The sequence below is a fragment of the Primulina tabacum genome, chromosome 2, assembly GCF_025594145.1.
Source record: "Primulina tabacum isolate GXHZ01 chromosome 2, ASM2559414v2, whole genome shotgun sequence".
Taxonomy (NCBI): Eukaryota; Viridiplantae; Streptophyta; class Magnoliopsida; order Lamiales; family Gesneriaceae; genus Primulina; species Primulina tabacum.
Window position 1 is genome coordinate 4,976,806 of NC_134551.1, and position 23,303 is coordinate 5,000,108.

The following is a 23,303-nucleotide window of genomic DNA, read 5'->3' on the forward strand; positions in this document are numbered from 1 at the left end:
AAATTTATTTTGAAAGATTAAATCTCATCATATGTCACGTTCACATATAAAATTATTGTTTTTATACCACTTCAAACAGAGTATTATTATATTATATAAAAATATAATTTATTTTAAAATTTTAATCTACTTTAAACTTTGCATGGCCACAGACCGGCCGGGTCGGAAAAATCCCAACCTTTAACCGGTCCGGTTACGGTCCAAATCACGAAACCAAAGTTCACTCTATTTTATTTTTAAAAAAATAATTAAATAATACGACATGTTGTATCAACGAGTTTTCTATCCGTAAACCATAAACAACGTATCATATTATGACGATTCAGGTCGCCGTGCCAACTCAAACTTGTTGATCCGGTTAGCCAGCTCATTGACCACGGGACCTGCCCTTGGTCAAGTCTACTTCAAACGCTATAAAAAAATTTAATAATCTTATATATCCTTGACATGATTATAAAATAAAAAGGATTCTCTATAATTAAAATCAAGATAAATGATTTTTTATGTCTATGACTATTATACTTTCAAAAATATGTTTTAAAATACCATAAACAAAAAAATAATAAAGCCAACCTTTTGTAGAACACTTAATATTTGATAATTACATAATAAAATTAAGTCCATCGAATCAAAGACCTCAATAGTTATTTCTCACGACGCTAATGTGATGCTATCCGACATTATTTTAAAAAAATATATATAATAATTAAAATTTATAAATACACACGAATTTTAACAAAAATCAATCATAAATATTAATAAATGTAGATTCTTAAAACAACATCTCATGAAAATTTGCTTCACATAAACAAACTGTTGTTTCAAGACTAAATTAATTAATAGAGCCTTTAAATGTTGATTAATCATAATAATACATCAGTCACTTTCTTGCATTTAAGTAATGATTATACCATGACTAATAAAGTCAATGACTTCCTCTTGCTCTGGGCTACACTATGAACAGGGATGGAGCCATCCCAACGACTGGGGTGGGCTCCAGCCCAGTCTATTTTTTTTTGTCTAATTAAAAATATGGATTGATTTTTTTTTAAATTGTATTTTTAATTTTTAATCCAATATTTAGCCCATTTCTTGAGGGTTTTCTTTTATAGCCGTCCCCCCGAAATAGAAACAAGAGGATGAGAACTGCTAGTCTCCTACTGGTTGGAAATTTCACGTCAAGGAATTTTTAAGTATTTGATTTATATCATTTAATGTTGTTTATCGATTCATTCAGCCTAGGATGAAAATATTTTCTGACTACGTCTCTGATTATGAAAATCACAACCAATTATCGACTTAAGCTTTAAACTTTAAAGTACACCTTTTATGTTATAAGGGATTATATTTAGCAAAATTTATATAATAATATGCATTAACCGAGACACACCAACGCACAAATCCATTTTTCAACCACGTGAGATATGTACAAATGCGGAATGGTTCACACTTTCCCAACCTTTTTGAGTCAACATTCAACTCACAGCGTATCATAACAAAACTTTAATTTTGCACGTAATATTTACGCACAAGAAACATATGCCACTCCCTTTAGTATAACAAGTTGGATTCATCAACTCGCTATCTCGATCATGTTTTTCGCGAATCACATAAGGATAAAATAGCGAATGGGATCGCTCTCACTTGATGATTTTTACCATTTTCTCAAATCTTCAATATTAGACTCATCGGATCAACAACAAATCACTTGTAGTTCGATAATCCAACTCGACCTCAATTACTGTAACTATGGTAAAGATGGATCGCGAGAATTTCATTTTTATTGTTCAGACTTTTTTTTTATTTATTTTGAATGAAAATTAGATGGGTATGTCGTAAACTTTTTAAGTGGATGATTTCGAGTATGAATCCACTGATATTTTCATAGTCATGTACCGGATCCAAAAGTTCAATATAATTTATGTTTTCTTAAAAAAAATATTGGGCACTGACTCATAGAATAATCCTTCACAAATTAATATAATAATCAATAATAAGAGAAAGCGATTGGATGAACTGTACCAGTACCAGTACCACTAGAAGCGCGAGTGAGGTTTCAAGCATCAGGCCCTAGCGCGTGTTGTGTACGCTCATGAGCAACTTTATAAAGGACAGGCATTATTGATCACCGGGAAAAATCCACTATTTTCGAGCTCTCCCGCCTCTCTCTCTCTCTCTCTCTCTCAAGCTCCTCCGCCAACTCTTTCAATGGAGGTCCAGCCTCACGCGCTCTACACTTTCGATAATATTCCCGTCTTCTCCTTCAGAGACCATCCCGAATTTCGGATCTCTGAGATTTCCGGTTCCTTGGAGGAGGTTCCGGGGCTGCAGGAGTTGGCTGACCAGATGACGGAGAACGGTGTCGAATGGAAAGGGAAGGATGCTCCGGCGAGATGTTCCCAGACAGCGGCTATGAAACTTCAGAAGGTCTACCGGAGCTATCGTACTCGGCGCATGTTGGCTGATTCCGCTGTAGTTGCAGAGGAGCTGTGGTGAGCTTGCCTTTTTGGTGTTTTTTTCCTTCCGAATTTGGTGATCGACGATGAATTCATTTCGCCAGTGCTATGAATGTTTTTTTGTCTACACATACACGCAGACACGTGATGTGTGATTTATTATTATTATTATTATTATTTACGCATACGCTGTCGGTGGTAACATTTTAGCTAATGGAACTTCCGTTACATGATGAATCTGAAGGTGGCAGGCGATCGATTTCGCTCGATTAAATCACAGTACAATCTCGTTTTTCAACTTCCTGAAGCCGGAGACTGCCGCGTTACGATGGAATCGTGTCACTTTAAATGCTTCAAGGGTTTGAACGCGATTACTTCTCCAGTTTTTTATTTTGTAAAAGAAAGAGACAGCGTTGATTATGCTCTGTTGTGTGATTTTGTTTATTAAAAATATGGGGACAGGTAGGCAAAGGTTTGTCCAAAGATGATAAGGCACAAAAGTTGGCCTTTCAGCACTGGATAGAAGCTGTGAGTGCTTTGCCTTTTTCCACTCTTTCGGGATATTTTATTCCTAGTACTTCAGATTTTTGCTTGAACGTTTTATAGTAATGGTTTACCTTTTGATTTTGTTCTATTTCTGTGTAGATTGATCCTAGGCATCGATATGGTCACAGCCTACACATTTACTATGACGAGTGGTGTCAAAGCAATGCTGGTCAGCCCTTCTTCTACTGGTGAGAAAAAAATCTGAAATACATTTTTTTTATGCTTGAATCAGTGGCCTGCTATTGCCCCACTATCGTAGTGCTCCCCTTAAAGGTGGTCAAACTTGATGGCGCTTTGTGTGGTACATAAAAAAAGTGAAGAAAACAAAGTCTGTGTTGTAAATTAGAAGACAAGGAGGCCAGATTACGATTTAAATATCAACATGCAATGGTTAATGATTTGGAAAAGTTTCACTTGATTAAATGAATGTATAGGTCGAGAAGATTCATGGATTTCTGATCTTCTGTGGGTTTGATACTTTAAAGCTAGGCATATGAAACTCAGATGCATAATTTGTATTTGATTAGTGGGTGTCTAATTTAAAGGCAGTTTGAGATCTCAGCTCTCTTTCTTTATGCAGGTTGGATCTTGGAGATGGCAAAGAGGTGGATCTTAAAGAGTGTCCTAGATCAAAGCTTCGCCAGCAATGCATCAAATATCTTGGACCAGTACGTGACCAAAATTTTGATTTGTTTGTATTGAGAAAATTGTTCTCTTAAGAATTTTTTTCCCCATTTTGCAGAAGCTCAAAAAATCATAATACAGTTAAAATACAACTGTGATCACAATTTAGCTATGCAATTTTAGTAAATGCTGTCTTGACTTAATTTGCAAATCTGAGTCATTCCTTCCAAGAGGTAGTACCATTAACCCCTTGTATGTTTGCTTTGGCCAGCAAGAGAGAGAACACTATGAATATGTAGTTGTTGAAGGGAAATTATTGCAAAAACTCAGCGAGAAACCTCTTGATACAAACGGAGGATCACCTGGGTCAAAATGGATCTTTGTCATGAGCACCACCAAGAGACTCTACGCTGGAGAGGTAATGCCAGGTTATCAAAGTAGAATCACATATTTGATGGGGTTTTTTTTTCTGATCCTCCATTTCTTGTAAGTTATGTTTCATTCTCTTATTTGACTTACCTCCAGAAAAAGAAAGGACAGTTCCATCATTCCAGCTTTCTTGCTGGAGGTGCTACTCTAGCTGCTGGAAGGCTCGTGGCTGAGGATGGAGTACTTAAGGTACTTGACAGTTCTAGACGCTGTGCTGCTGATAAATTCGTTTGATTCATCTCTCCCTTCGTTTTTGTTAGCTGATTTATCACTATGTAAACTCAGTGCAAACATACTGCTCAAAGTTTATACTCAATTCCTCCTAAGTTTAGGATGCTGTCAGGGAAGTCACCTGCAACCTAAACACTTGAAGACAATCTTCTGCTATTTCTTAATTATATACATCATTCTGACTAATTACACTCAGTAAAATGTGAATCTAAGTAATTTCAAGTGCGAGGACAAGCTGTACCTTTCTAAATTTTTTGTTCCACTTAAGATTATTCAATGATTTTGACCTAACCCAATCACGCTTCATGCTCTTCAGTGTATCTCACCTTACAGTGGACACTATAAACCAACTGATGAGAGCCTTGGTTGCTTTTTATCCTATCTCGAGGAAAATGGAGTCAATCTGGAAGAAGTTGAGGTATATCACTACATTTGCCCCGACTTACTATTCACTTAAGCAATCAATGACTACATTGTTCGAACAAAAAACTGCTTGTTCTTCTTATATATTGGAGGCCAGATGCATCCATAAATTGCTTCAGTTTTCGCATAGTTATGTTGATGTAACTAAATACGATTTACCCCCGTTTCACCAGGGAGGCTTCCCATTCCCATGTAGTCTCTCACTTTGGGTATACCTTTCTGAATAATAATCATTCCACGTGTAATTCGGCTTTTAGTTTTTTGCCTCATATGTTTGTCCCATGTCCTTTTTTTATCAGATACGGAAGGCAAATGAAGACTATGACTATGTTGATAACGGTAAAATGGCAAAAGATTGGACAGCATCTGAAGTTTCTCTACCATCAGAATCAGTTCCATCTGATATTCCTATTGAAGAGAACCACCTGTCTCCTGAAACGGCCAAACCTTCTCATCTTGAAGTTAGAACCGAGTACAAGAGGACCCTCTCTGGTGGTCTCCGGAGTCCCAAAGCCGACGTTCCAAAGACTGCAATTCTTGAAAGGATCAACTCCAAAAGAGCTGCAAAGTCGTATCAATTGGGCCATCAGCTATCGATCAAATGGTCTAGTGGAGCCGGCCCCCGAATTGGTTGTGTTGCTGATTATCCCGTGGAGTTGAGGTTACAGGCGTTAGAACTTACTAACCTGTCTCCACGACCTGGCTCTTCATTACCGACCCCGAGAAGGATTGGTGCTCTGCTTTCAACTTCTGCACGTAACGACACGGCCTGCTCTTGAATTTGGACCCGTAGTATCGCAACGTTCTGTAACAGTGTGCAGTGTTTATCTAAAATCTGCCCTCCGTTGATATTGACTTCAATATCTTAGTGTTACTGAAATGGGCAGTTGTTGCAGCACTTGTACGTTTAAGGGCGATGTATTTTTAAATACCTCGCATCTTTGATGTCTTCAACTTCTAGATTATCAGAGAGGAGATTGAAAAATAAATAAATAAATAAATAATATTTAATTTCTAGTCTCCTGTCCCCTTAATTACATCGGGTCCACGACTGGGACTCTTGGGAGGGTTCGGTTTCAAGCCTTGTGGCCACTGAATTAATAATAGGACACATAGATTTGATGAAAATAACAACAAATGGAGTATATTTTTGAGTTTGGAGAGAAGATTGTTATATTTGAGTATCGAACTCGAGTTAATTTTTATTTTGATGTGAGACTAGTTATAAATTTTTGGCAATTATGTTAATTATTATTCAAAAGTTTTTTTTTTTTAGGAAAAAACTATTTTATTGGCTATATTTCCAATTATGTTTATGGTTAAAGTTACAGGAGACCGATAGCTACAAAATTGTTTAATAATTATTTTATGAGTTTGTTTAACTAGTAAAATATAATTAATTGTTTGTGAATTTATTTGACGATTATTATATAAGTTTTCCTGATACGAATAGTTTTATCGATTAATATATATCTACATACAAGTTAAGTATATACGAATTAAAAGTTTGGTAAATTTAAGATATAAATCTAGTAATTTCAGCTGTTATTTTATCTGTTAATACAAAAAAAGTATTTCCTTAATTATATTTAAATATTAACCATTATAAATGAAAGTGTTGTTGCTAATAAACTTACAGACAATATTCAGTAATTTATATATCAGAATTTTGGTGTTATGCTAAGGTGTTGTCAACACCAGTACACAACACTGCAGCGAAAACTATTTGTTACTTAAACATGTATAATTGCAATAAATAAACAGAGACAAAACTTTCAATCATGCACAAGTACGAACACTTGTGCGATGACTCTGACAAAAATTCACTTAGAAAAACTATGTAAAAACGTTTACACCAAAACAATCCTAGTGAGAATAACAAAACCAGATTCATTGACACTCCAAGGAACTAAAGATGCATCGAAACTAATCACATAAAAACCAGATGCATAAAGTAAAAACGTATTGCTTGAAACTAATCGAAACCACTCTTCGATCAACACTCTGCGTCAGTGTTGTTCTTGAGTGTTGAAAACACCGATCAGCAACATGGTTGTGACGTGGGTCAATCACACGAACGACTTTACGCCGAAATCTTCAACTTCGAGAAAGGTCCTGCAGCAATGCTCTTTTTCTCAGTTGTAATCATTTCAACACTTCTCATCTCCTTATTCCCTTTTTATATATCTCTTTTCATTTTTTTCAATCTCTTTCTATTGATGCTCAAGATCATATAAACAAAGAAAATAAACAGTTTATTAGGAAATGATCTCTATGTTAGGCTAAGATATCAAATCTTAGAGATAAGTCTTCAATTCAAATACATGGAATATATCTTATCATATAATCACTTTATATTAGTCTAAAAATACAGAATCGTAATATCTCATTTAAATGAAGTATGGATTAAATAAGAATATAATATTCCTTTCAATAAATACATCAAGGGTTGTGGAAATTTATTTCATTGATACGCAACGACTTTAATTGACTTATATAGAAATTTATTTCATTTTAAATATTATATAAGAAATTCTAGATTTTGACGTATTCTAACCGAAGGGTCCACGCAATAAATAATAATAATTAATGAGCTTAAGAATCTAGTAACACTATATTTTAATTTAATTTATTTATATCAAATATATATATATATATATTCGTTAACAATATTATTTTTCCAAAATACTAATAGAAATTGATAGTACTTTAAAAAAAGATCCTTTTTTATGTAAGCGTAACTATCATACTATAAAATTTCAGCAGAATAGAGGTAAAATATATTTGAGAGGGCAAAAAATTTAGCCTAGTCAACAGTGATTATTACTGGAAACCCAATAATTATGAGATTTTTTTGGATTTTAGAAGCGTAAAATATAAGAGATTGATTCTGAAAAATATGTAATTTATGTTCTGATTTATTTATATATATTTATGTCAAAAACAATTTTAAAAGTTGAGAGGATTTCTTTCTTTTATTGATTGACAATCATATAACTCACCTACTCAAACCTCTCAAAGAGAAGAAGGAAGAAATGAAAGAAAAGGAGGAGCTGAACCAGTTTTGGGGCTGTTGAAAAAAATTCGATTATTCTTATTGTTTAGTTTTTATTATATTATTCCACTGTGTTAGACTTATGTTATTAGTTTGAATTCGTAAATACAATATAATTTCAGTATTATGAATTAAATATTAGTTTTCGAGTTCTGGAATCTGTAACTTCTGAAACTTATTGTTTTCGAATGTATATGAAATAGCAATGCCAGTGTCGATCCGATCGCCTCGGTTGGGGGTCATGATAATAATGCACTATTTAATTACAACAATTATCAAGTAAATAATTAAAATACTGAGGGGCTAAATTTCTCAACCACCGGTAGAACTAAATTAACCAGTAGTTGAGAGGTTGCCTAGAAAGTCTGCAGTCTGCTGTAGGATCAATAACAATTAGAGACTTCAACTATTCTGAACAGTAAAGAACATATATAACTCTGGTTTTCGGAAAGGGTATAAACCTCGTTAACAAATTTTAGTTTTTCAAAATAAATTCCTTCCAATGCTGATAAACAATCTAATTTCGTTAAAACAGATTCGTCAAATAACATGCACGGGTGCTTTAAAAATAAATAAAAATATGTTTCTCGGCATACAATTGTTCAAATTCGGTAATGTTAAGTATAAATCGATGTCAATAAGAAATCATATAATCTAATCATTTTATTTGTTATTTGTAATTGATATATAGGAACAAGTGAAAAACAATAACTTCCTGCGCTCTCCTTTCGCCGACCTTCCGTATTCTCTGCTCTTCTTCCCAGTATTCAGCGAGTGATATTTTGTTTTTTAATCTCGGTCAACTATATAATTAAGAAAATAATATCATCGTGTGTATTTGAGGATGTCATTTTTTTAACTAAATAATCGATCGAATTTATTTTACAAATTTTTCCCGTTTAAATTAAAGCTAATTTAATACTTCTTATTAAGAAAATTAACCTCAAATTAATTTCAAATAAAGTAACGGAGCTTACCTAATCAAGTAACAAAACAGTTTAATAAGCCCAACTAGAGCCCATTATCCGATATAAACTGTTTACTAGAGTTCACTGTGCATTCGGCCCAAATCAATTTAACCCAAAATCTTAAAAAATTTGACAATTATTTTAAAAAAGTTTTTAGTATTTTATAAGTGAAAAAATTTTAAAAGTACATGTTTGAATAAAAGTTTTATAAAAATATTTTTAAAAATATAATACTCCAAGTAAAATTTTTAAAATATAGTTGAGAGTTTATTTTTTTAAGTTTTTAGAATTTTTATAAAATAGTTGTTCGAACACATATTTATTCTTAAAATAACTTTCAGAACATTCTATAAAAAAACACTTTTATAAAAACGTTTTATAAGTATTTGTCCAAGTTGGCTACTCGGCTTACCACAAAATTAATCGTTAATTATTAAATAACTAATAAATTGTGGGTTCTTTACATAACAATTAAAATCTCATTTATAAATTGAAATAAAATGAAGTTAACGAAAGGACTTGATAATTGTTGAGATTAGTTTATATGATAAATAAAATTATACCAAAACTAATCCAAATCGACGATATAATTTTTTTCTTCATAAAACTCTGGTTTAAATAATATATATTATAGTTGTTTTTGACGTTAATATATTCATCCAGTATTAACGTATTCAAATGGAATATCGCATATGATAAATTGTGAGTTTTAAAAGGACCATATATAATCGTTCTATTATTTTTTATATTTTTAAATTTGTAAATATCATATCCCACGTGTGCCAGATAAGTTCTAGCCTCATATTATATTAGTATATAAATATATAAATAATCATTTATTTTAGTTCATAAATCTCATAAAATTAAAACCATAATTTATAATCAATAAATTAACTTTAATAAAAGAGAGGAAGATGGACGATATAGAGGTCACGTGTAGGGTTGAAATGCAGATCACAACCATAATGTAATTCCATCATTAGGGGTTGCAGGAATTTGGTATAATTATTATGTGAAATGATTATATTTATCTCAGAAAGTAAAAGGCCATTCTCCATTATGAGGTCGCTGTTAATTTTTTTTTAAATAATAATAATAAAGTTAAATTTGCATGAAAAGATGTCATCACATGTATCCATAATGCCCAATGGGATCGAATTGAATTAAAAGTTGAATTATTGTTATTGCAATCATCCCTGAACCATGTATATGTGTCATTATTAGCTTGAACAAACTCAATTGGACATGAATATTGGATATATAGAAAGAGTATTATTTTTGTGAGACGATCTCACGAGTTTTTATCTGTGAGACATGTTAACTCTACCGATATTCACAATAAAAAGTAATACTTTTTCATGAATGACTCAAATAAGAGATATGTCTCACAAAATACGATACGTGAGACCTTCTCAAATAAATTTTTGCTATATAGGAATGCTATTCTAATTGAATAAAAAAGTATTCAAGTTTTTTTTTATTTTTTAATTTTTAGAATAAGTAAATTATTCTACTAAAGATTTATATCTTTGTCGATGACTTGAACGTCGAAAGATTTCCAACGAAAATAAACCAGAATACTCTTTTGAGTTTTAGATTAAGTAGTGATAAAAAAAAAAGAAGATGTATTAATTCTTTATTTTATTTATTTATGAATATGGGCAACATAATGAGAATACATGTAGATATTGTAGGAAACATGATGAGCACTCAATTGGGATGAATGAATGGTTTTTATGACTTTAGACATCCAAAAATCTTTTGCCCCCAAAACAAAACCACTTTCAAGAATCATCAAAGGAAAGCTACCAGCTTTTGCTCACTTCAAATGGCTGCGAAAAAAGCGTGAAAAAAATATAATTTAATAAAGACGTTCTAGACCATCATCAAACACGCTTTTAATTTGCCATCATTTGGATCTTCAGACCTAATTTAATTAAAGAATCCCATCTAATAATAACCCTTCCTTGTAACACGCTTTTGTTCTATTTTTGATTGGGAACAACATAATTTTCTTGTCAGAGGATAATTAAATTGGAAATTGCAACATAACTGCAAGCAACCTTTTAAATTGGTCCGGGCCAAAAGTAATAATAGCATTTATTACATCGTAGTTTGAATATAAAATAAAAAAAGAAATTCATTGCATTTAATTTTTTACAGAGGCTTAAACATGGTAAATTAAAAACCACGATTTGAATTTTATAATTTTAAAAATCTATTATTTAAACTTTTAAAGTTTTTTGAGATTAAGTTGATCAATAAATACGCCCTCGAGTGGGTTTGCCTCTTCCTACATATATTAAACCCTGTAAACACTATTTGTTTCAAACTTGTTCCTTGCAACCAAAACAAAAAGACGATTAAAATTCTGAGATGGTTTAATGTAAATTTTTTATTTTCAAAGTTTAAAAAAATTACATATTTTTTCATTCGAACATGAAGGTTTTGTGAGGCCGGGGTTGCAGAGGGCGAGGGGTGATCTTCGGTGCCATGAGGTTGCACGGACAATGAGTGGCTCCTGGCAAGCTTCTAGACAGAGAGAACATGAATGAACCGATCTTACATCGGAAGGAGAGGTATTCCGAAACTGTTCAGGTATAGGACTGTGCAGTTGAGGAGGGCTTAAAATATTTGATATGTAATACTCATATCAAGAAGTTGAATCTTTTTTCGGTAGCTCATAACATAAGAACTCTAAGGTACGTGTGAGTGATGACATAAACACGCTGTAAAGATTCATCTCAGTACAATGAAGACAGTCATCGAATCTGAGACGTTACAGTTTATCTGTTAACTATTGGCCGTTCCTTTAGTTTGCAAAAATAAAGGTAATATGCATAATTATAGAATTTTTTTTATATTATAATTATCATAAATTAAATTAAAACCAAAAGACCAAGTTTTTGTTAGGACATATGGTCATTAGTTTTTAACGTATCAACAAGAGCTCTGCTTATGCGAGCTGGTAAGATTTAAAGTGACGCAGATTAATATTTCCCGATTTCATGAGATCGATTCACGTGTGAAATTTATTTCTGACTGAAATATTGTGGAGTATGCTCTGAGATCGATATTTGATGTCATCTCTCTTGTCTACTCATACACATATTTCGATTTACATTTTCATCCGAATCAAATAACCTCTTACTCATATAGAGGGTTTAATCACCATCATCCATAAACCTTTTAAATTGTATCAAAAAGAACTTTCCTAAACAATTTCAAACGTAATAACATTCCAAATTTGAAATTTTTAGTACAATGTAAATAAATGACGAACCACATGAAGTACACTAGAAATAATGTAATTTGATGAATAAAATACATATAGTCTTCGTTTGATACGTGTTATAGGATAAGTAAATGATTAATAATTAGAGTGATTAAAAAACGAGATATATGGATTAATAGTATGGTGGGATAAATAACATGTTGTTTGGTATGATTTTAAAATGATGGATTAATTTTGTAAATTTTATTGTAATGACCAAAATGCCCCAAATATTAATTAAATATATATTTTTAAAATAATTAGATAGATAATTAAATATTTATAATTATAATTTACATTTATTAAAATTAATTTAAATATATTTATTAGAAATAAATTTGTAAATATGCATTTATTTTAATAATTAAAATAGCAATAATATTTTGAATGTTAGTGTTAAATAAAGTTTTAGTAATAATTACAATATTATTGTTTTTCTTAAAATATAATTATAATATTCTTAAAATAATTTGATAGATAATTGAATATTTATAATTATAATTTACATTTATTAAAATTAATTTAAATCATTAAAAAAATAAATTAGAATTGAAAAAATATTTATTTTCATAAAAAAATTAATTAACAAGATTACAAATTTATAAAAATTTAATTTAAGATAGATTTGCATTACAAATTATTATTTTTTTAAAATGGTTGAAATTAATAAAAATATATGAAATTAATTTATAAAAAAATATAATCAAAATTTAAATATTATATTAATTATTAAATTTTCACTAATTTTAATTTTCATATTATATTGAAGAAAATAATTCAAGGGTATTATGGTCAATATACAATCTTATCATGATCACTCTTCAAAAAATATTAATTATCATACCCTTTAAGGAGGGATATTTAATCACACAAATAACATGAATAGCGTGGGCTTTCAATCATAATCAAGTGCCTGTATATTAATAAAAAATGAATCAAACGCGAGATAAGAGAATGATTATTAAATAATCATTTCCTTATCATGGCTACCAAACATAGCCATATATGATTTTGAATTTCTATAAATATGTATTTCCTAAGAAACAAACTCCCCGGCAAGGCACATAAGCCGCACAATATATCAACTTACGGTAGCTAACTAAAGTGGTATATTGTGTGGAATAATTTACAAATATAATTTTGTTGTAAATCATATAATAATTTACTGTAGAATCAAGATTTTGTAACATAAAAAATGATTTTTAAAGCTAACTGGGCAAAATTATAATTTTCATTAATAATTTGAAAAATAATGGCATCTATTTAATATATACAAATTATAATGAAAATATATATAATATAAATATAATAAATAAACAAATGACCCAAACCAAACAAAATAGAATGGATGAGGTGTGTGGGGGGTGCTGAGATGATTGCTGCTCAATTCGGTCCGGACCAATCCAAACCCATCATTGCAGATCTTCCAGCGGCCTAGCCTTACACCACCTTTCTCTTTGGGGGGGCCCTTCTGAAATCTCCAAAACACCCTTGTCCCACTCAATGAAATGACGAAAAAGCCCATACCAACCATGCAAAAAAATCATCATTCACATGACGCCATCCCCTAAAATACCTCATCATAATACTCATAGCAAAATGGAGGGGCGCACATTAAATCCTCCGTTCACTTCTACACATGCATGATTATTGTGGCACAAACCAGAGTAAAGAAGGGGCCAACCTATCCAGTGGTGGAGCCAGGAATCTGACACTACTTGAGCTAGAATTTTAAACTATAACTTCTTTTAATATTTTAAATTGATCTACCCGGGCTAATATGTAAATTTTTTTAAAAATTTTTGGATAAATTTGATATTAGATCGGGTAGATCAATTTAAAATATTAAAGAAAGTTAGAAAAAAAATAGACAACTCAGTCCAAAGCCCGGGTACAAAAGACTGTAACTCCGCCTCTGAACCTACCCCACCCCATTCCCCGGCCTACCAATTTTAAATATATATATATTAAATATAATTACGATCATTATGTATAAATTATATTCAGCAACCCCGAAAAACTCGAAAAAAATATAAAAATCCTCATACAAAATAACTCACCCTCAGGCCCGATCTAGTGAAACTTGCATGAATATTTAAGTTTCACCGAATTTGAGCCATTGAGATTATCAAAATGATGGAATTGTGGGAGTAAATCAGACTATTGGGTAAGCCAAATGATCCTTTTTCACACCTTAATTACAGGGTTCCTCGTGACACCACCAAACCCCCTACCCTACTTCCTTGTGCATGTTAAGATTTTCTGGCCCCACCTTTTTGCTCTATATATACACAAGTGCGCTCTCACTTGGCTATTCACTCAACCAAACAGAACTACTTCCAACTCTTGGTTGCTGTCAATTCAAGAAGAAAGTACTCTTCTCCTTGTGCTAATTTTGAAAAGGTGATCTTTTTAGTATACTCAACTGAACATGTATAGGCCTCCACCACTTTCTCTCTGTCTCCCATCTTTCTTTCACCAACCAGGCTAGACAATACCCCTTTTAAATTTCTGCAATCTATTTGTAAAGTTGGGGAATATTGATTTCTTCTTGTTCTATTTCGATTAATCAAATTCTCAACTGTTTCCTCTTTCTCTCATGTTTCACGGGACATTAATTTAATGGGACTTTCAGGAAAAAATAAGCTGTTTTGGGCCAGTACAATGTGAGCCAGCAGCCAAAAGAAGTCCATTGAATCTGTTTGTTTAAACGTTAATACCACGCTGAGTTATCTTGTTTCTTGTTGGCAGAAATGGAGAAGTTCAACTCGAAGCTGTACCTGGAGAACTGCTACATCATGCAGGAGAACGAGAAGCTGAGGAAAACGGCTGAGCTGCTAAACCAGGAGAACAAAGCCCTTCTTATTGAGCTCAAGAAGAAGCTCGCCGCCGCCGCCGCCACCACCTCCAGCAGTTCAATCCCTGATCTCAACCTATCCGCCACCAAGTCCGGCAAGTCATCCAAAAAATAAGATTCGGACGTGCCGTAGACCCCACAGTCATTAGAAGATAAAAGAAATAGTCGGAGGAAACCAGTGTTAGAAGTGTCTGGTCCTAGAATCTGTTACATAGGATGAAATATACGTAGTTTCCTATCTTTAAGGTTTTTTGTTAAACTCCTTTTTTATTTTTTTGCGTGGGGGGAATTGTGAACCTGTATTAGTCTGCTGATTAATTCTGGGCCAAGAAATATATATTAATGTTTATTATTCATGTCTCACTCTGTCTTCCTTCTGTTTCACTATGAAATTACACATCAGTTGCATATATACGGGTAAATTAAACTCGATGTAATCGTTCTCGTTATTAAATATAATTTTTTTAATCTCCATTATATTGCGGCCGCCACGGCCATTTGACATATGGGGGCATGTTATTCTCGAATTTGACAGTGTCCCGGAAACTTCCCCCTCCCCAAATACAAATAAGAAAGCATGCATGCTTACCAATCTTTGATGGAAAAAATCAACGGCTCTGAATTTACGGTACATAAGCTACAGACCATAATATTTAAAGAGACTTTGCATATGAAATTTAAATTAAAACGAAACACTCCATCTGATAAAACCCGACCATTCCTATTGTCGGAAGGAATCGGTGAAAACCCAAACTAAATTTGGTTTGCTCTAGTTTATAGTTTTGGTTTTATTTTTTAAATTTAATTACGAAATATAATTTATTCTAATTGAATTTTTTTTAAAAAAAATTCGGTGCTCTAGAAATCACAAAACTCTAGCAAAGTTTATATCATCATACTAACTAATGTCAATCAAATAAATTAAATAATACGATTTTTTGGGAGAATTAAGTAAATATACGATTTTTGTCTCATGTATGCGTTCAATACCTTATAATCTGTATGATTGCTTGAAATATTTTTTAAATTATTTTAAGAGAATTTATGTTATGATCAAATACAATCAAAATATGAAATTAGGATTATTCTATCATCGATTATAAATTTTGATAAAATTTGATCTCCTTTATAATTATGATTCAATGGTTTTTATTTCGATTTCAGTTCTAATTTTCTACATCTGAGATGAAGAAACGAAATCGTAAACTCATTGGTTCGCGATCTTCAAATTAAAGAGAGACAAATAAAAAACAATTTTGATTTCAAATTTAACGAGGCCATTCTAGTTTGGGTTTTACTATTGAAGGCCCGCTCCTATCTCTCATACTTGTGTCGATACCCCACTTTTTTGAAATACAATATTGTTTTATAGATGAATTTTGTTAAATAAATTACTTATCTGATTGGACTCATAAAAATCATCTTTACACTAAAAATATTAATTTAACTCTAGATAAAGATTGAGTTGACTTGTCTCACTCAATATTTATGTGTATTAATTTTAGAAATTTTTGGATTAATTGATTAGTTCGAGTAGCTCAATCTGAAACAATAAAAGATTACAGAATTTAAAATTTTGGTTCAAATAGCTCAATATTTCTGGTTCCACCATTAATCTCACTGAAATAAATTTGTGAGATCATCTTACAAGACAATAATAATAATAATAATAATAATAATAATAATAATAATAAAAGGATACAAAAATGGCTTGTCGAAGAGATTCTGTACCGGAGGATCTAATCAAACGAGATGTCTTCAGAATTAAAGCAAGAAGTCAATGTTAGAGTTCATGTCAAGTTTTAAAACTTAACGTTATACATATAATCTAACGGACATGACATGGATCACGTCATTCAGGTTGACCAACAAACTGAACTGCTTATCTGTACCATGATTATCACACATCTACTTGGAATTTCGTGGCAAAAATACATTTTTCTTTTAATAAAATATATAAATTATTACTTCAAAATTTATTAAACTATTTTCTCACTGTATCCCTTTCTCGCCCAATTCGGAACTCCTATTTGAAGTATATAAAGTAATAATATGTAATTACATGCATTCATGTCGAAGTATTTATTCAATCTATATAAATAGAACATAAAATTATTTAAAATTTTAAGAACTACATTGTATTAAAACAAGACCAGATTTAATTATGTCCATAAGTACTTGCCGTTCTCATTTAATAGCAAAAAATCTCAAATTTAAATCGAGATTTTGAGATCAATTTATAATAACATACATATACATATACATATATATACACACACACAGAATATATATATATATATATATATATAAGATTTCTAAAGTTGGAGGGGGCAGGGGCACGCACGCTGTATATGAGCAACCAGCTCGATAAGTCAAATTGGAAACTAGGCCCATGATTGACTGCAGTGGATAATTAATTAATTAATTAATTTCAAGGCAAAATAGACCACCTTGTTTATTTTTATTGGATTCTCTGATGATTCTATTAAATGAAATTTATTTATTACAAGAGAAGACGTGTGTCGCTTTGTTTGATTTCAATTAATTTTTATTTAATAATATGTTATCTCTCAAACTAAAAATAATAATAATAATAATTTTATTGTTTATTTTCTTTGACAATAAATTTTTTCTATTTTCACGTGGATGTAATTATGACATGAGATCCGAACCAAAACATGATTTTTAAATTTTAAAATTCGAAAAATTATATTGCCCGTAAAGTTTTTTTTTGTTTAAAAAAAAAAGAAAGAGAAAAATTTCCAAAAATATTTGGTCAAAATTCTTATTCAAGTAGGCTTCTTCGAAACCAACAATGGCCTATATATATTATTATTGCCTATGCTTGATTGAGCATCATCATCAAATCTTTAGTAATCAAATAGTATCTCACGCATCATTTCCTCTCCAATTTAAATCCCTCGTTCGCAAAAATTTATAGTGTCACGTCCCGGGACGGGATTGGTTGACACCGGCGTTGCTTTCAAATTTACATTCGAAAACAACAAGTCTCAGAGGTACGAAATTCAGAAACCAGTCTTTTTATTCATAATACGAATATTCAATGTCTGATACAACTCAACTGTTAATGTTTTACAGCGGAAATGTAAAACCAGAAATACAATGTCTGAACATATGCAGCGGAATATAAAATATAAATCAAAGCTGATAAACAACGATCTTCTTTATCAGCCCCAGAATTGAATATGCTCTTTCTCTTCTAACTTTTCTTCCTCGTTCTTATCTGAGATGAGTTTGGTGGGTGAGTGATATGGTTGTCACTCAGTAAGCAGGGGCGGGAATAACTCCCAATTTCGAAATCGTTTTCAACAGAAACAGTAATATAATAATATACAGAAACTCTTTATTTCAGAACAGAAATCAGTATTCGGAAATCAGTAATCGGAAATCAGTATTCGGTATTCAGTAATCAGAATTTAACAAGTAAGCACAGAGCACGTTCGTGAATTTCATGGCTAAACTGATATCAATCCCCTATATGTTCTCTCCTCTAAGGGGTGAGGCCAGTAATCAGTAATCAGTAATGTTCAGAATATATATTTCTACCATTAGTTCACTAGGTTTCAGTGCTTCAAAATCAGATATCAGAAATCAAGAATATACTGTGATTTAAAACAGAAATCATCAAACGAGTTTCAAGATATTTATACATAAGCCCACTTACAGTATTTTGCTTGAAGGATTTCGGTTGCAGTCTTCTGGAATCTGGTTGCCTCGCTACTGGATTTTACAGTTTCGAAATATGCACTCTCTTCTGCTGCTGGGTTCCGTCTGCTGGATTTTGGTCAGCTGGAAAATATCATCTTCTGAAATATGAGTTGCTGCTGGAATTTTGCTAGCTGCTGCTACTGCTGTAATTGCAGGTTCTCACATGTAGCGTAATGAATATTCACGGTGTACTCTTGAACCCTTAGGTCATAATTTATTTTATTGTTGTGGAAAAAGGAAAAGACAGTGCAGCCTAGGATAACATTGACAAAAACTGATGGCTTCAAAATTTACTTTGTAAATGCAAAGAGTAATTATTTTATTACATTTAAAGATGTATAGCGAGAGTTATTTAGATTACGCTTGTAATTTTTTTGCTTTTTTTATTATTATTTATCTCCATCAGTCTACGAAAAGGCAGAAAAACCTACAAATTAAATTAACCTAAAATCTTTTATACCTGAATTAAATTTTTTCCATTTTTAATAAAAAATAATGGCAGTGTTATTAAATTTTACAGCGTAATATATGATTGCAATTTCTAGGAAAATCTGAGGCATTGACGAAATCTTCTGAAAATATATGATTTGCAATGAATACAGATTGGAAATATGAGTTCCTTCGACACGGAATGAATCATGATGCATGGGGAGTTTTAAATTATTATTTAATTTTCATCAATTAATGTTTTGGCAATCATCATATGTTTTTTGAACAATACGGGACACTGCCGTCATTTATTCATGTTATGTTTTCTCTTTGTTTTTGCAGACTCTCCATAGTCAACATTCCCACTCCATCGATTCATGCATTTGGAAAACATAATAATTGTAAGAAAGACAGAAAACTAGTGAAATCAGATCCAAAATTTGCTAAAAATATTGAAATAAATAAATCAAATAATTTAAACCAACTGCCCCGACATGTATTTTCTTGATTTATTTGAAATTTAGTATAAATCTAGATTTTAAATTTTATCAACTATTTAAGTTTCGAAAAGTTTATATTTACTTTCAAATGGTTTTGTACTAAGTTAAATTTCAAATTTAGTACTACATAAATTTGAAACAAAAAATAAGGCCAAACATTTAATGCTGTCTTAACATAGCAATGTATGAAAAACAAATTATGTATACAATAACATGAATATCATGTCTTTATGAGGAATATTCTAAAAAAATTTAACATGAAACAATATACAGCAGGTCCTTCCCGAATCCCTCCAATGGTTGACGAAAATCCTACATTTATAATATCATCTTAGACATAAACTTTAAATAAAATGTCTCACATCGATTGGATAAATTACATGTGAGTTATATATATATATGGTCTTGTACAATTCTATTCCCTTGAGCTAGCTTTTGGGGTTGAGTTAGGTCCAAGTTTCAATCTTAACATGATATCATAGCTTAGGTTTCACCGTTATGTGTTGGACTGTCCATGGTCTGTTTACCCGTTTTGCCCATAATTGAGTCATTTATAAACTTCACGCTCCAAATGTTCATTCCTGGACGTGAGGGAGGTATGTTGGTTGTCCCATAAAATACACGTGAGTTGTATATATGGTATTGTACAATCCTCCTTCTTTGAACTATCTTTTGGGATTGAGTTAGGTTCAAATTCCAACATTAACAATCAAACAAACTAAAACTTAAAAAGTTGCTAATTCTATTAAAATAAAATTTTTTAGTCCCAGTTTAAGCTTAAAAAAAAACTTAAAGATTTAATTATTAAAAATAGTTGATTTTTCGGATGTTCTCTTCGTATATAAACTTCAAATCCACGTGTGCTGATATTTATTTGATTTTTTATTTTGTGTTGGATTTATTATATATTATTATTATTTATATGCATTAATCCAGGAGAAACAAATATTGCACATATTAATATTTAAAATTTAAATCCTTTTTTCTTCCTTTAATAGATTTTATTATACTATTCATTAAAGCCTAAAGTTCGGAACCTATCACAAGTTTACAACCCTCCAGCCCACTACATTAAGATTGGGCCTTTATGAAATTTTTTGTTACCGTTGTTTTACTCCCATTTTGGCTTCACGTGAAAACTACCTAGTTTACACAACACTATATTATACAGAATTTATTTCAAATATAAAATTATAATTGATATTCAAATTTAATGTGTATATATATCACAAAAACTCCCTTGAGATCATCTAACAGATCAATTTTTTAAGATAGATCTCCAACCCGACCTCATTAATCATAAAGTATTATATTTTATGCTAAAATTACTACTTTTCATTTTAAATATAGATCGAGTTATCTCATTTTACGGAAAGAGATGTGAAACCTTATCACAAAGTTCTTATACGTGTGTGTTTGTGTATGTGTGTTTATCTTGTTTTGCACTCAACCACCCAAAGAGCAATGTTTCCCGGAAAAATATCGTATACCAACTTAGCATCTACTTTCAAAATTTCATGAACAAACCTTAATACATTGATCCATAATTAATGCCTGTCGTTTGTTTAACGAACATAATTAGTACTACCCGTAATGTACATGCATGTATATATATATATATATATATATTTATATATAGTTTTGTTGATTAATCTTTCGCTAACAGAAAATTTCAATGATTTTTCAAAATTTAAAAAATGTAATTTTTTCACGTCTTTTTCATGTTTTAGAGTATATATCAAGTGTAGAATTTGTCACGTCCCGAGCCCGGCCCGCGCCTGCGTGACTGCACAATGAGCCCCTATAGCAACTACTTCGTATTCGTCTTTACTTTACAAAAATGATTAAACCCATTTATTATAGAAGTCTATTGTAAGCCAATTATAAAATCATTTTAAATCTTTAATTTTTAATACGTGTGATTAGGGTATCACAGAATTTACTAGAGAACTTTAAGCAATATATTCCCATTAAAAAAAATTTAAATTCTGAGCTTCGAGTTAGATGTCGACTTCCCATCAGTAGTTTACTTTTGGTGAGCTGCCAAATCTCGAAGTAACATTAAAAAATCCAAAGTTCTAATATCCAATTAGATAGATTGTTGAAGAATTAAATTCCTAACACAATCTCCACCTTCAACCAACCCCACAAACTCACACTACATATACTTTGAAAACAACAAATTTAAACAAATAACTTCCATTAATCTCAATAGCAAAGCTTCTTTTTCATTCATACATGGCTTTATTTGCTAAATCAAAAGCCAAAAAAATGGAACTCCCCCGAAAAAACCATGCATATAATGTAGAGCAAGACGAAGAAAAAGTAGATGAAGACGATCTTTTCGAGATAAATTTAGAGGTGGTGAACAATATACCTCCACCATTTTATTGGGAAAGTTGTTTTACTTCCACGAGAAGCACACTTTTAGCTAATTGTTTGCTGCCGATCACCGACGTCTCGAGGGCGGTACCGATCAAAATGAGGTCGAACCACGATTTACTATCCTGGTCTATTGGATCAATAGGCGATAATAAGTCTTCATCTCTTCTAGGCGCTTTCGCATGGCATGCAATATGTAGCAAAAAGAAAAGGACTTGATTCGAATGTCAGCATGTTTAATCCAGATTTCTCAGTCAAAATTAATTTATATTGTCATTTTCGCAAAGTTAGAGTTTGTTTTTCTAGGAAAATTAAGAAAATTAATGGCTTACCGACATTGATTTAAAAAAGAAACATCATTATAATATAACATAGGTTAAAAAGTTGGGGATTTTGCGTAGGCCTATGCTGCCCATTAGGCTGCTGCCCCTATCAGATCCACGGTAGCTCTTACACCCGTGGTTGCTAGCTAATAGATACTCGGAATATACTCAAAATGTATTTATAAATATTGTAAAGAAAATCAGTCTCTCGAGGCTAGAAGTTGGAAAAAAATACCTATTGTTCCGGTATACCGTATTATCATACCGTAAAATAATAAAAATATCAAATTTAACGGTATAAAGAATATTTCGGTACTGGTTTCGGTTTCGGGATCGATATGAAATTTAAAAAATTTTGGTATTCGAAATATCGATTTTTTTATATATTTTAAAATTATAACATAATGTTGTTGGGCTCACTTACTATTTCAATTCTTATTTTTTGTGTTGGGTTTTTTTTAGCTTTTTTGTTACGAGAATAACACAATTTTATTTTTAAAATTTTCGGTATACATGGTGATATATATCGATACCGTACCGAAATTTTGGTATACCGAAGTTTTTTTTGGTAAGAATAGTATGGAATTTATGTCATATCGAAATTTCAGTACGATATCGGTATTCATTTTTCGATATGATATACAATATTATTTGGAAAAATCAGTATACCGTACCAAACTAGGCCTATTCAAGGCAATAATGACAAAAACAGAACACGATTTTTTTAAAAAAATCCGCAACTCATTAGTTCAAATATTAATGTTAATCTAAAAATATAACAAAATAATATATTTTTTGCGAACATGCACGACAAGTATATTACAAAATAATGATAAATATGAAAATTAAACGAGATATATTATATGTATTCAAAAAATAACATTAATTTTGTTTGGCGTACAGGGATGAAAACTTGGTCGGGAAAACAAAATAAACTTACTATGCATATTGGAAGGTCAGTATGTACTGATTCTGGCAAATCATTAGGTGCCTAGTTTTACAAGTACTATTGCCTTTAAATATGCCAAAGATTTAGATGGTAATATAATTGGAAAATTGCTGCTTTTTTTGACTTTT

At 31.4% G+C, this 23,303-nt stretch overlaps 1 protein-coding gene across 1 annotated transcript; it reads left to right on the forward strand.

The window, feature by feature from the left end:
- The first annotated feature begins 2,151 nt into the window (after positions 1-2,151).
- On the forward strand, positions 2,152-5,669 carry LOC142527106 (IQ domain-containing protein IQM3-like). Its single transcript, XM_075631824.1, has 9 exons — positions 2,152-2,492; positions 2,701-2,815; positions 2,919-2,984; positions 3,102-3,190; positions 3,583-3,670; positions 3,898-4,044; positions 4,152-4,244; positions 4,603-4,704; positions 5,009-5,669. Exons 1-9 carry the CDS (start codon positions 2,209-2,211, stop codon positions 5,486-5,488), a joined length of 1,464 nt encoding a protein of 487 aa, XP_075487939.1. The 5' UTR covers positions 2,152-2,208; the 3' UTR covers positions 5,489-5,669.
- The last annotated feature ends 17,634 nt before the right edge of the window (positions 5,670-23,303 follow it).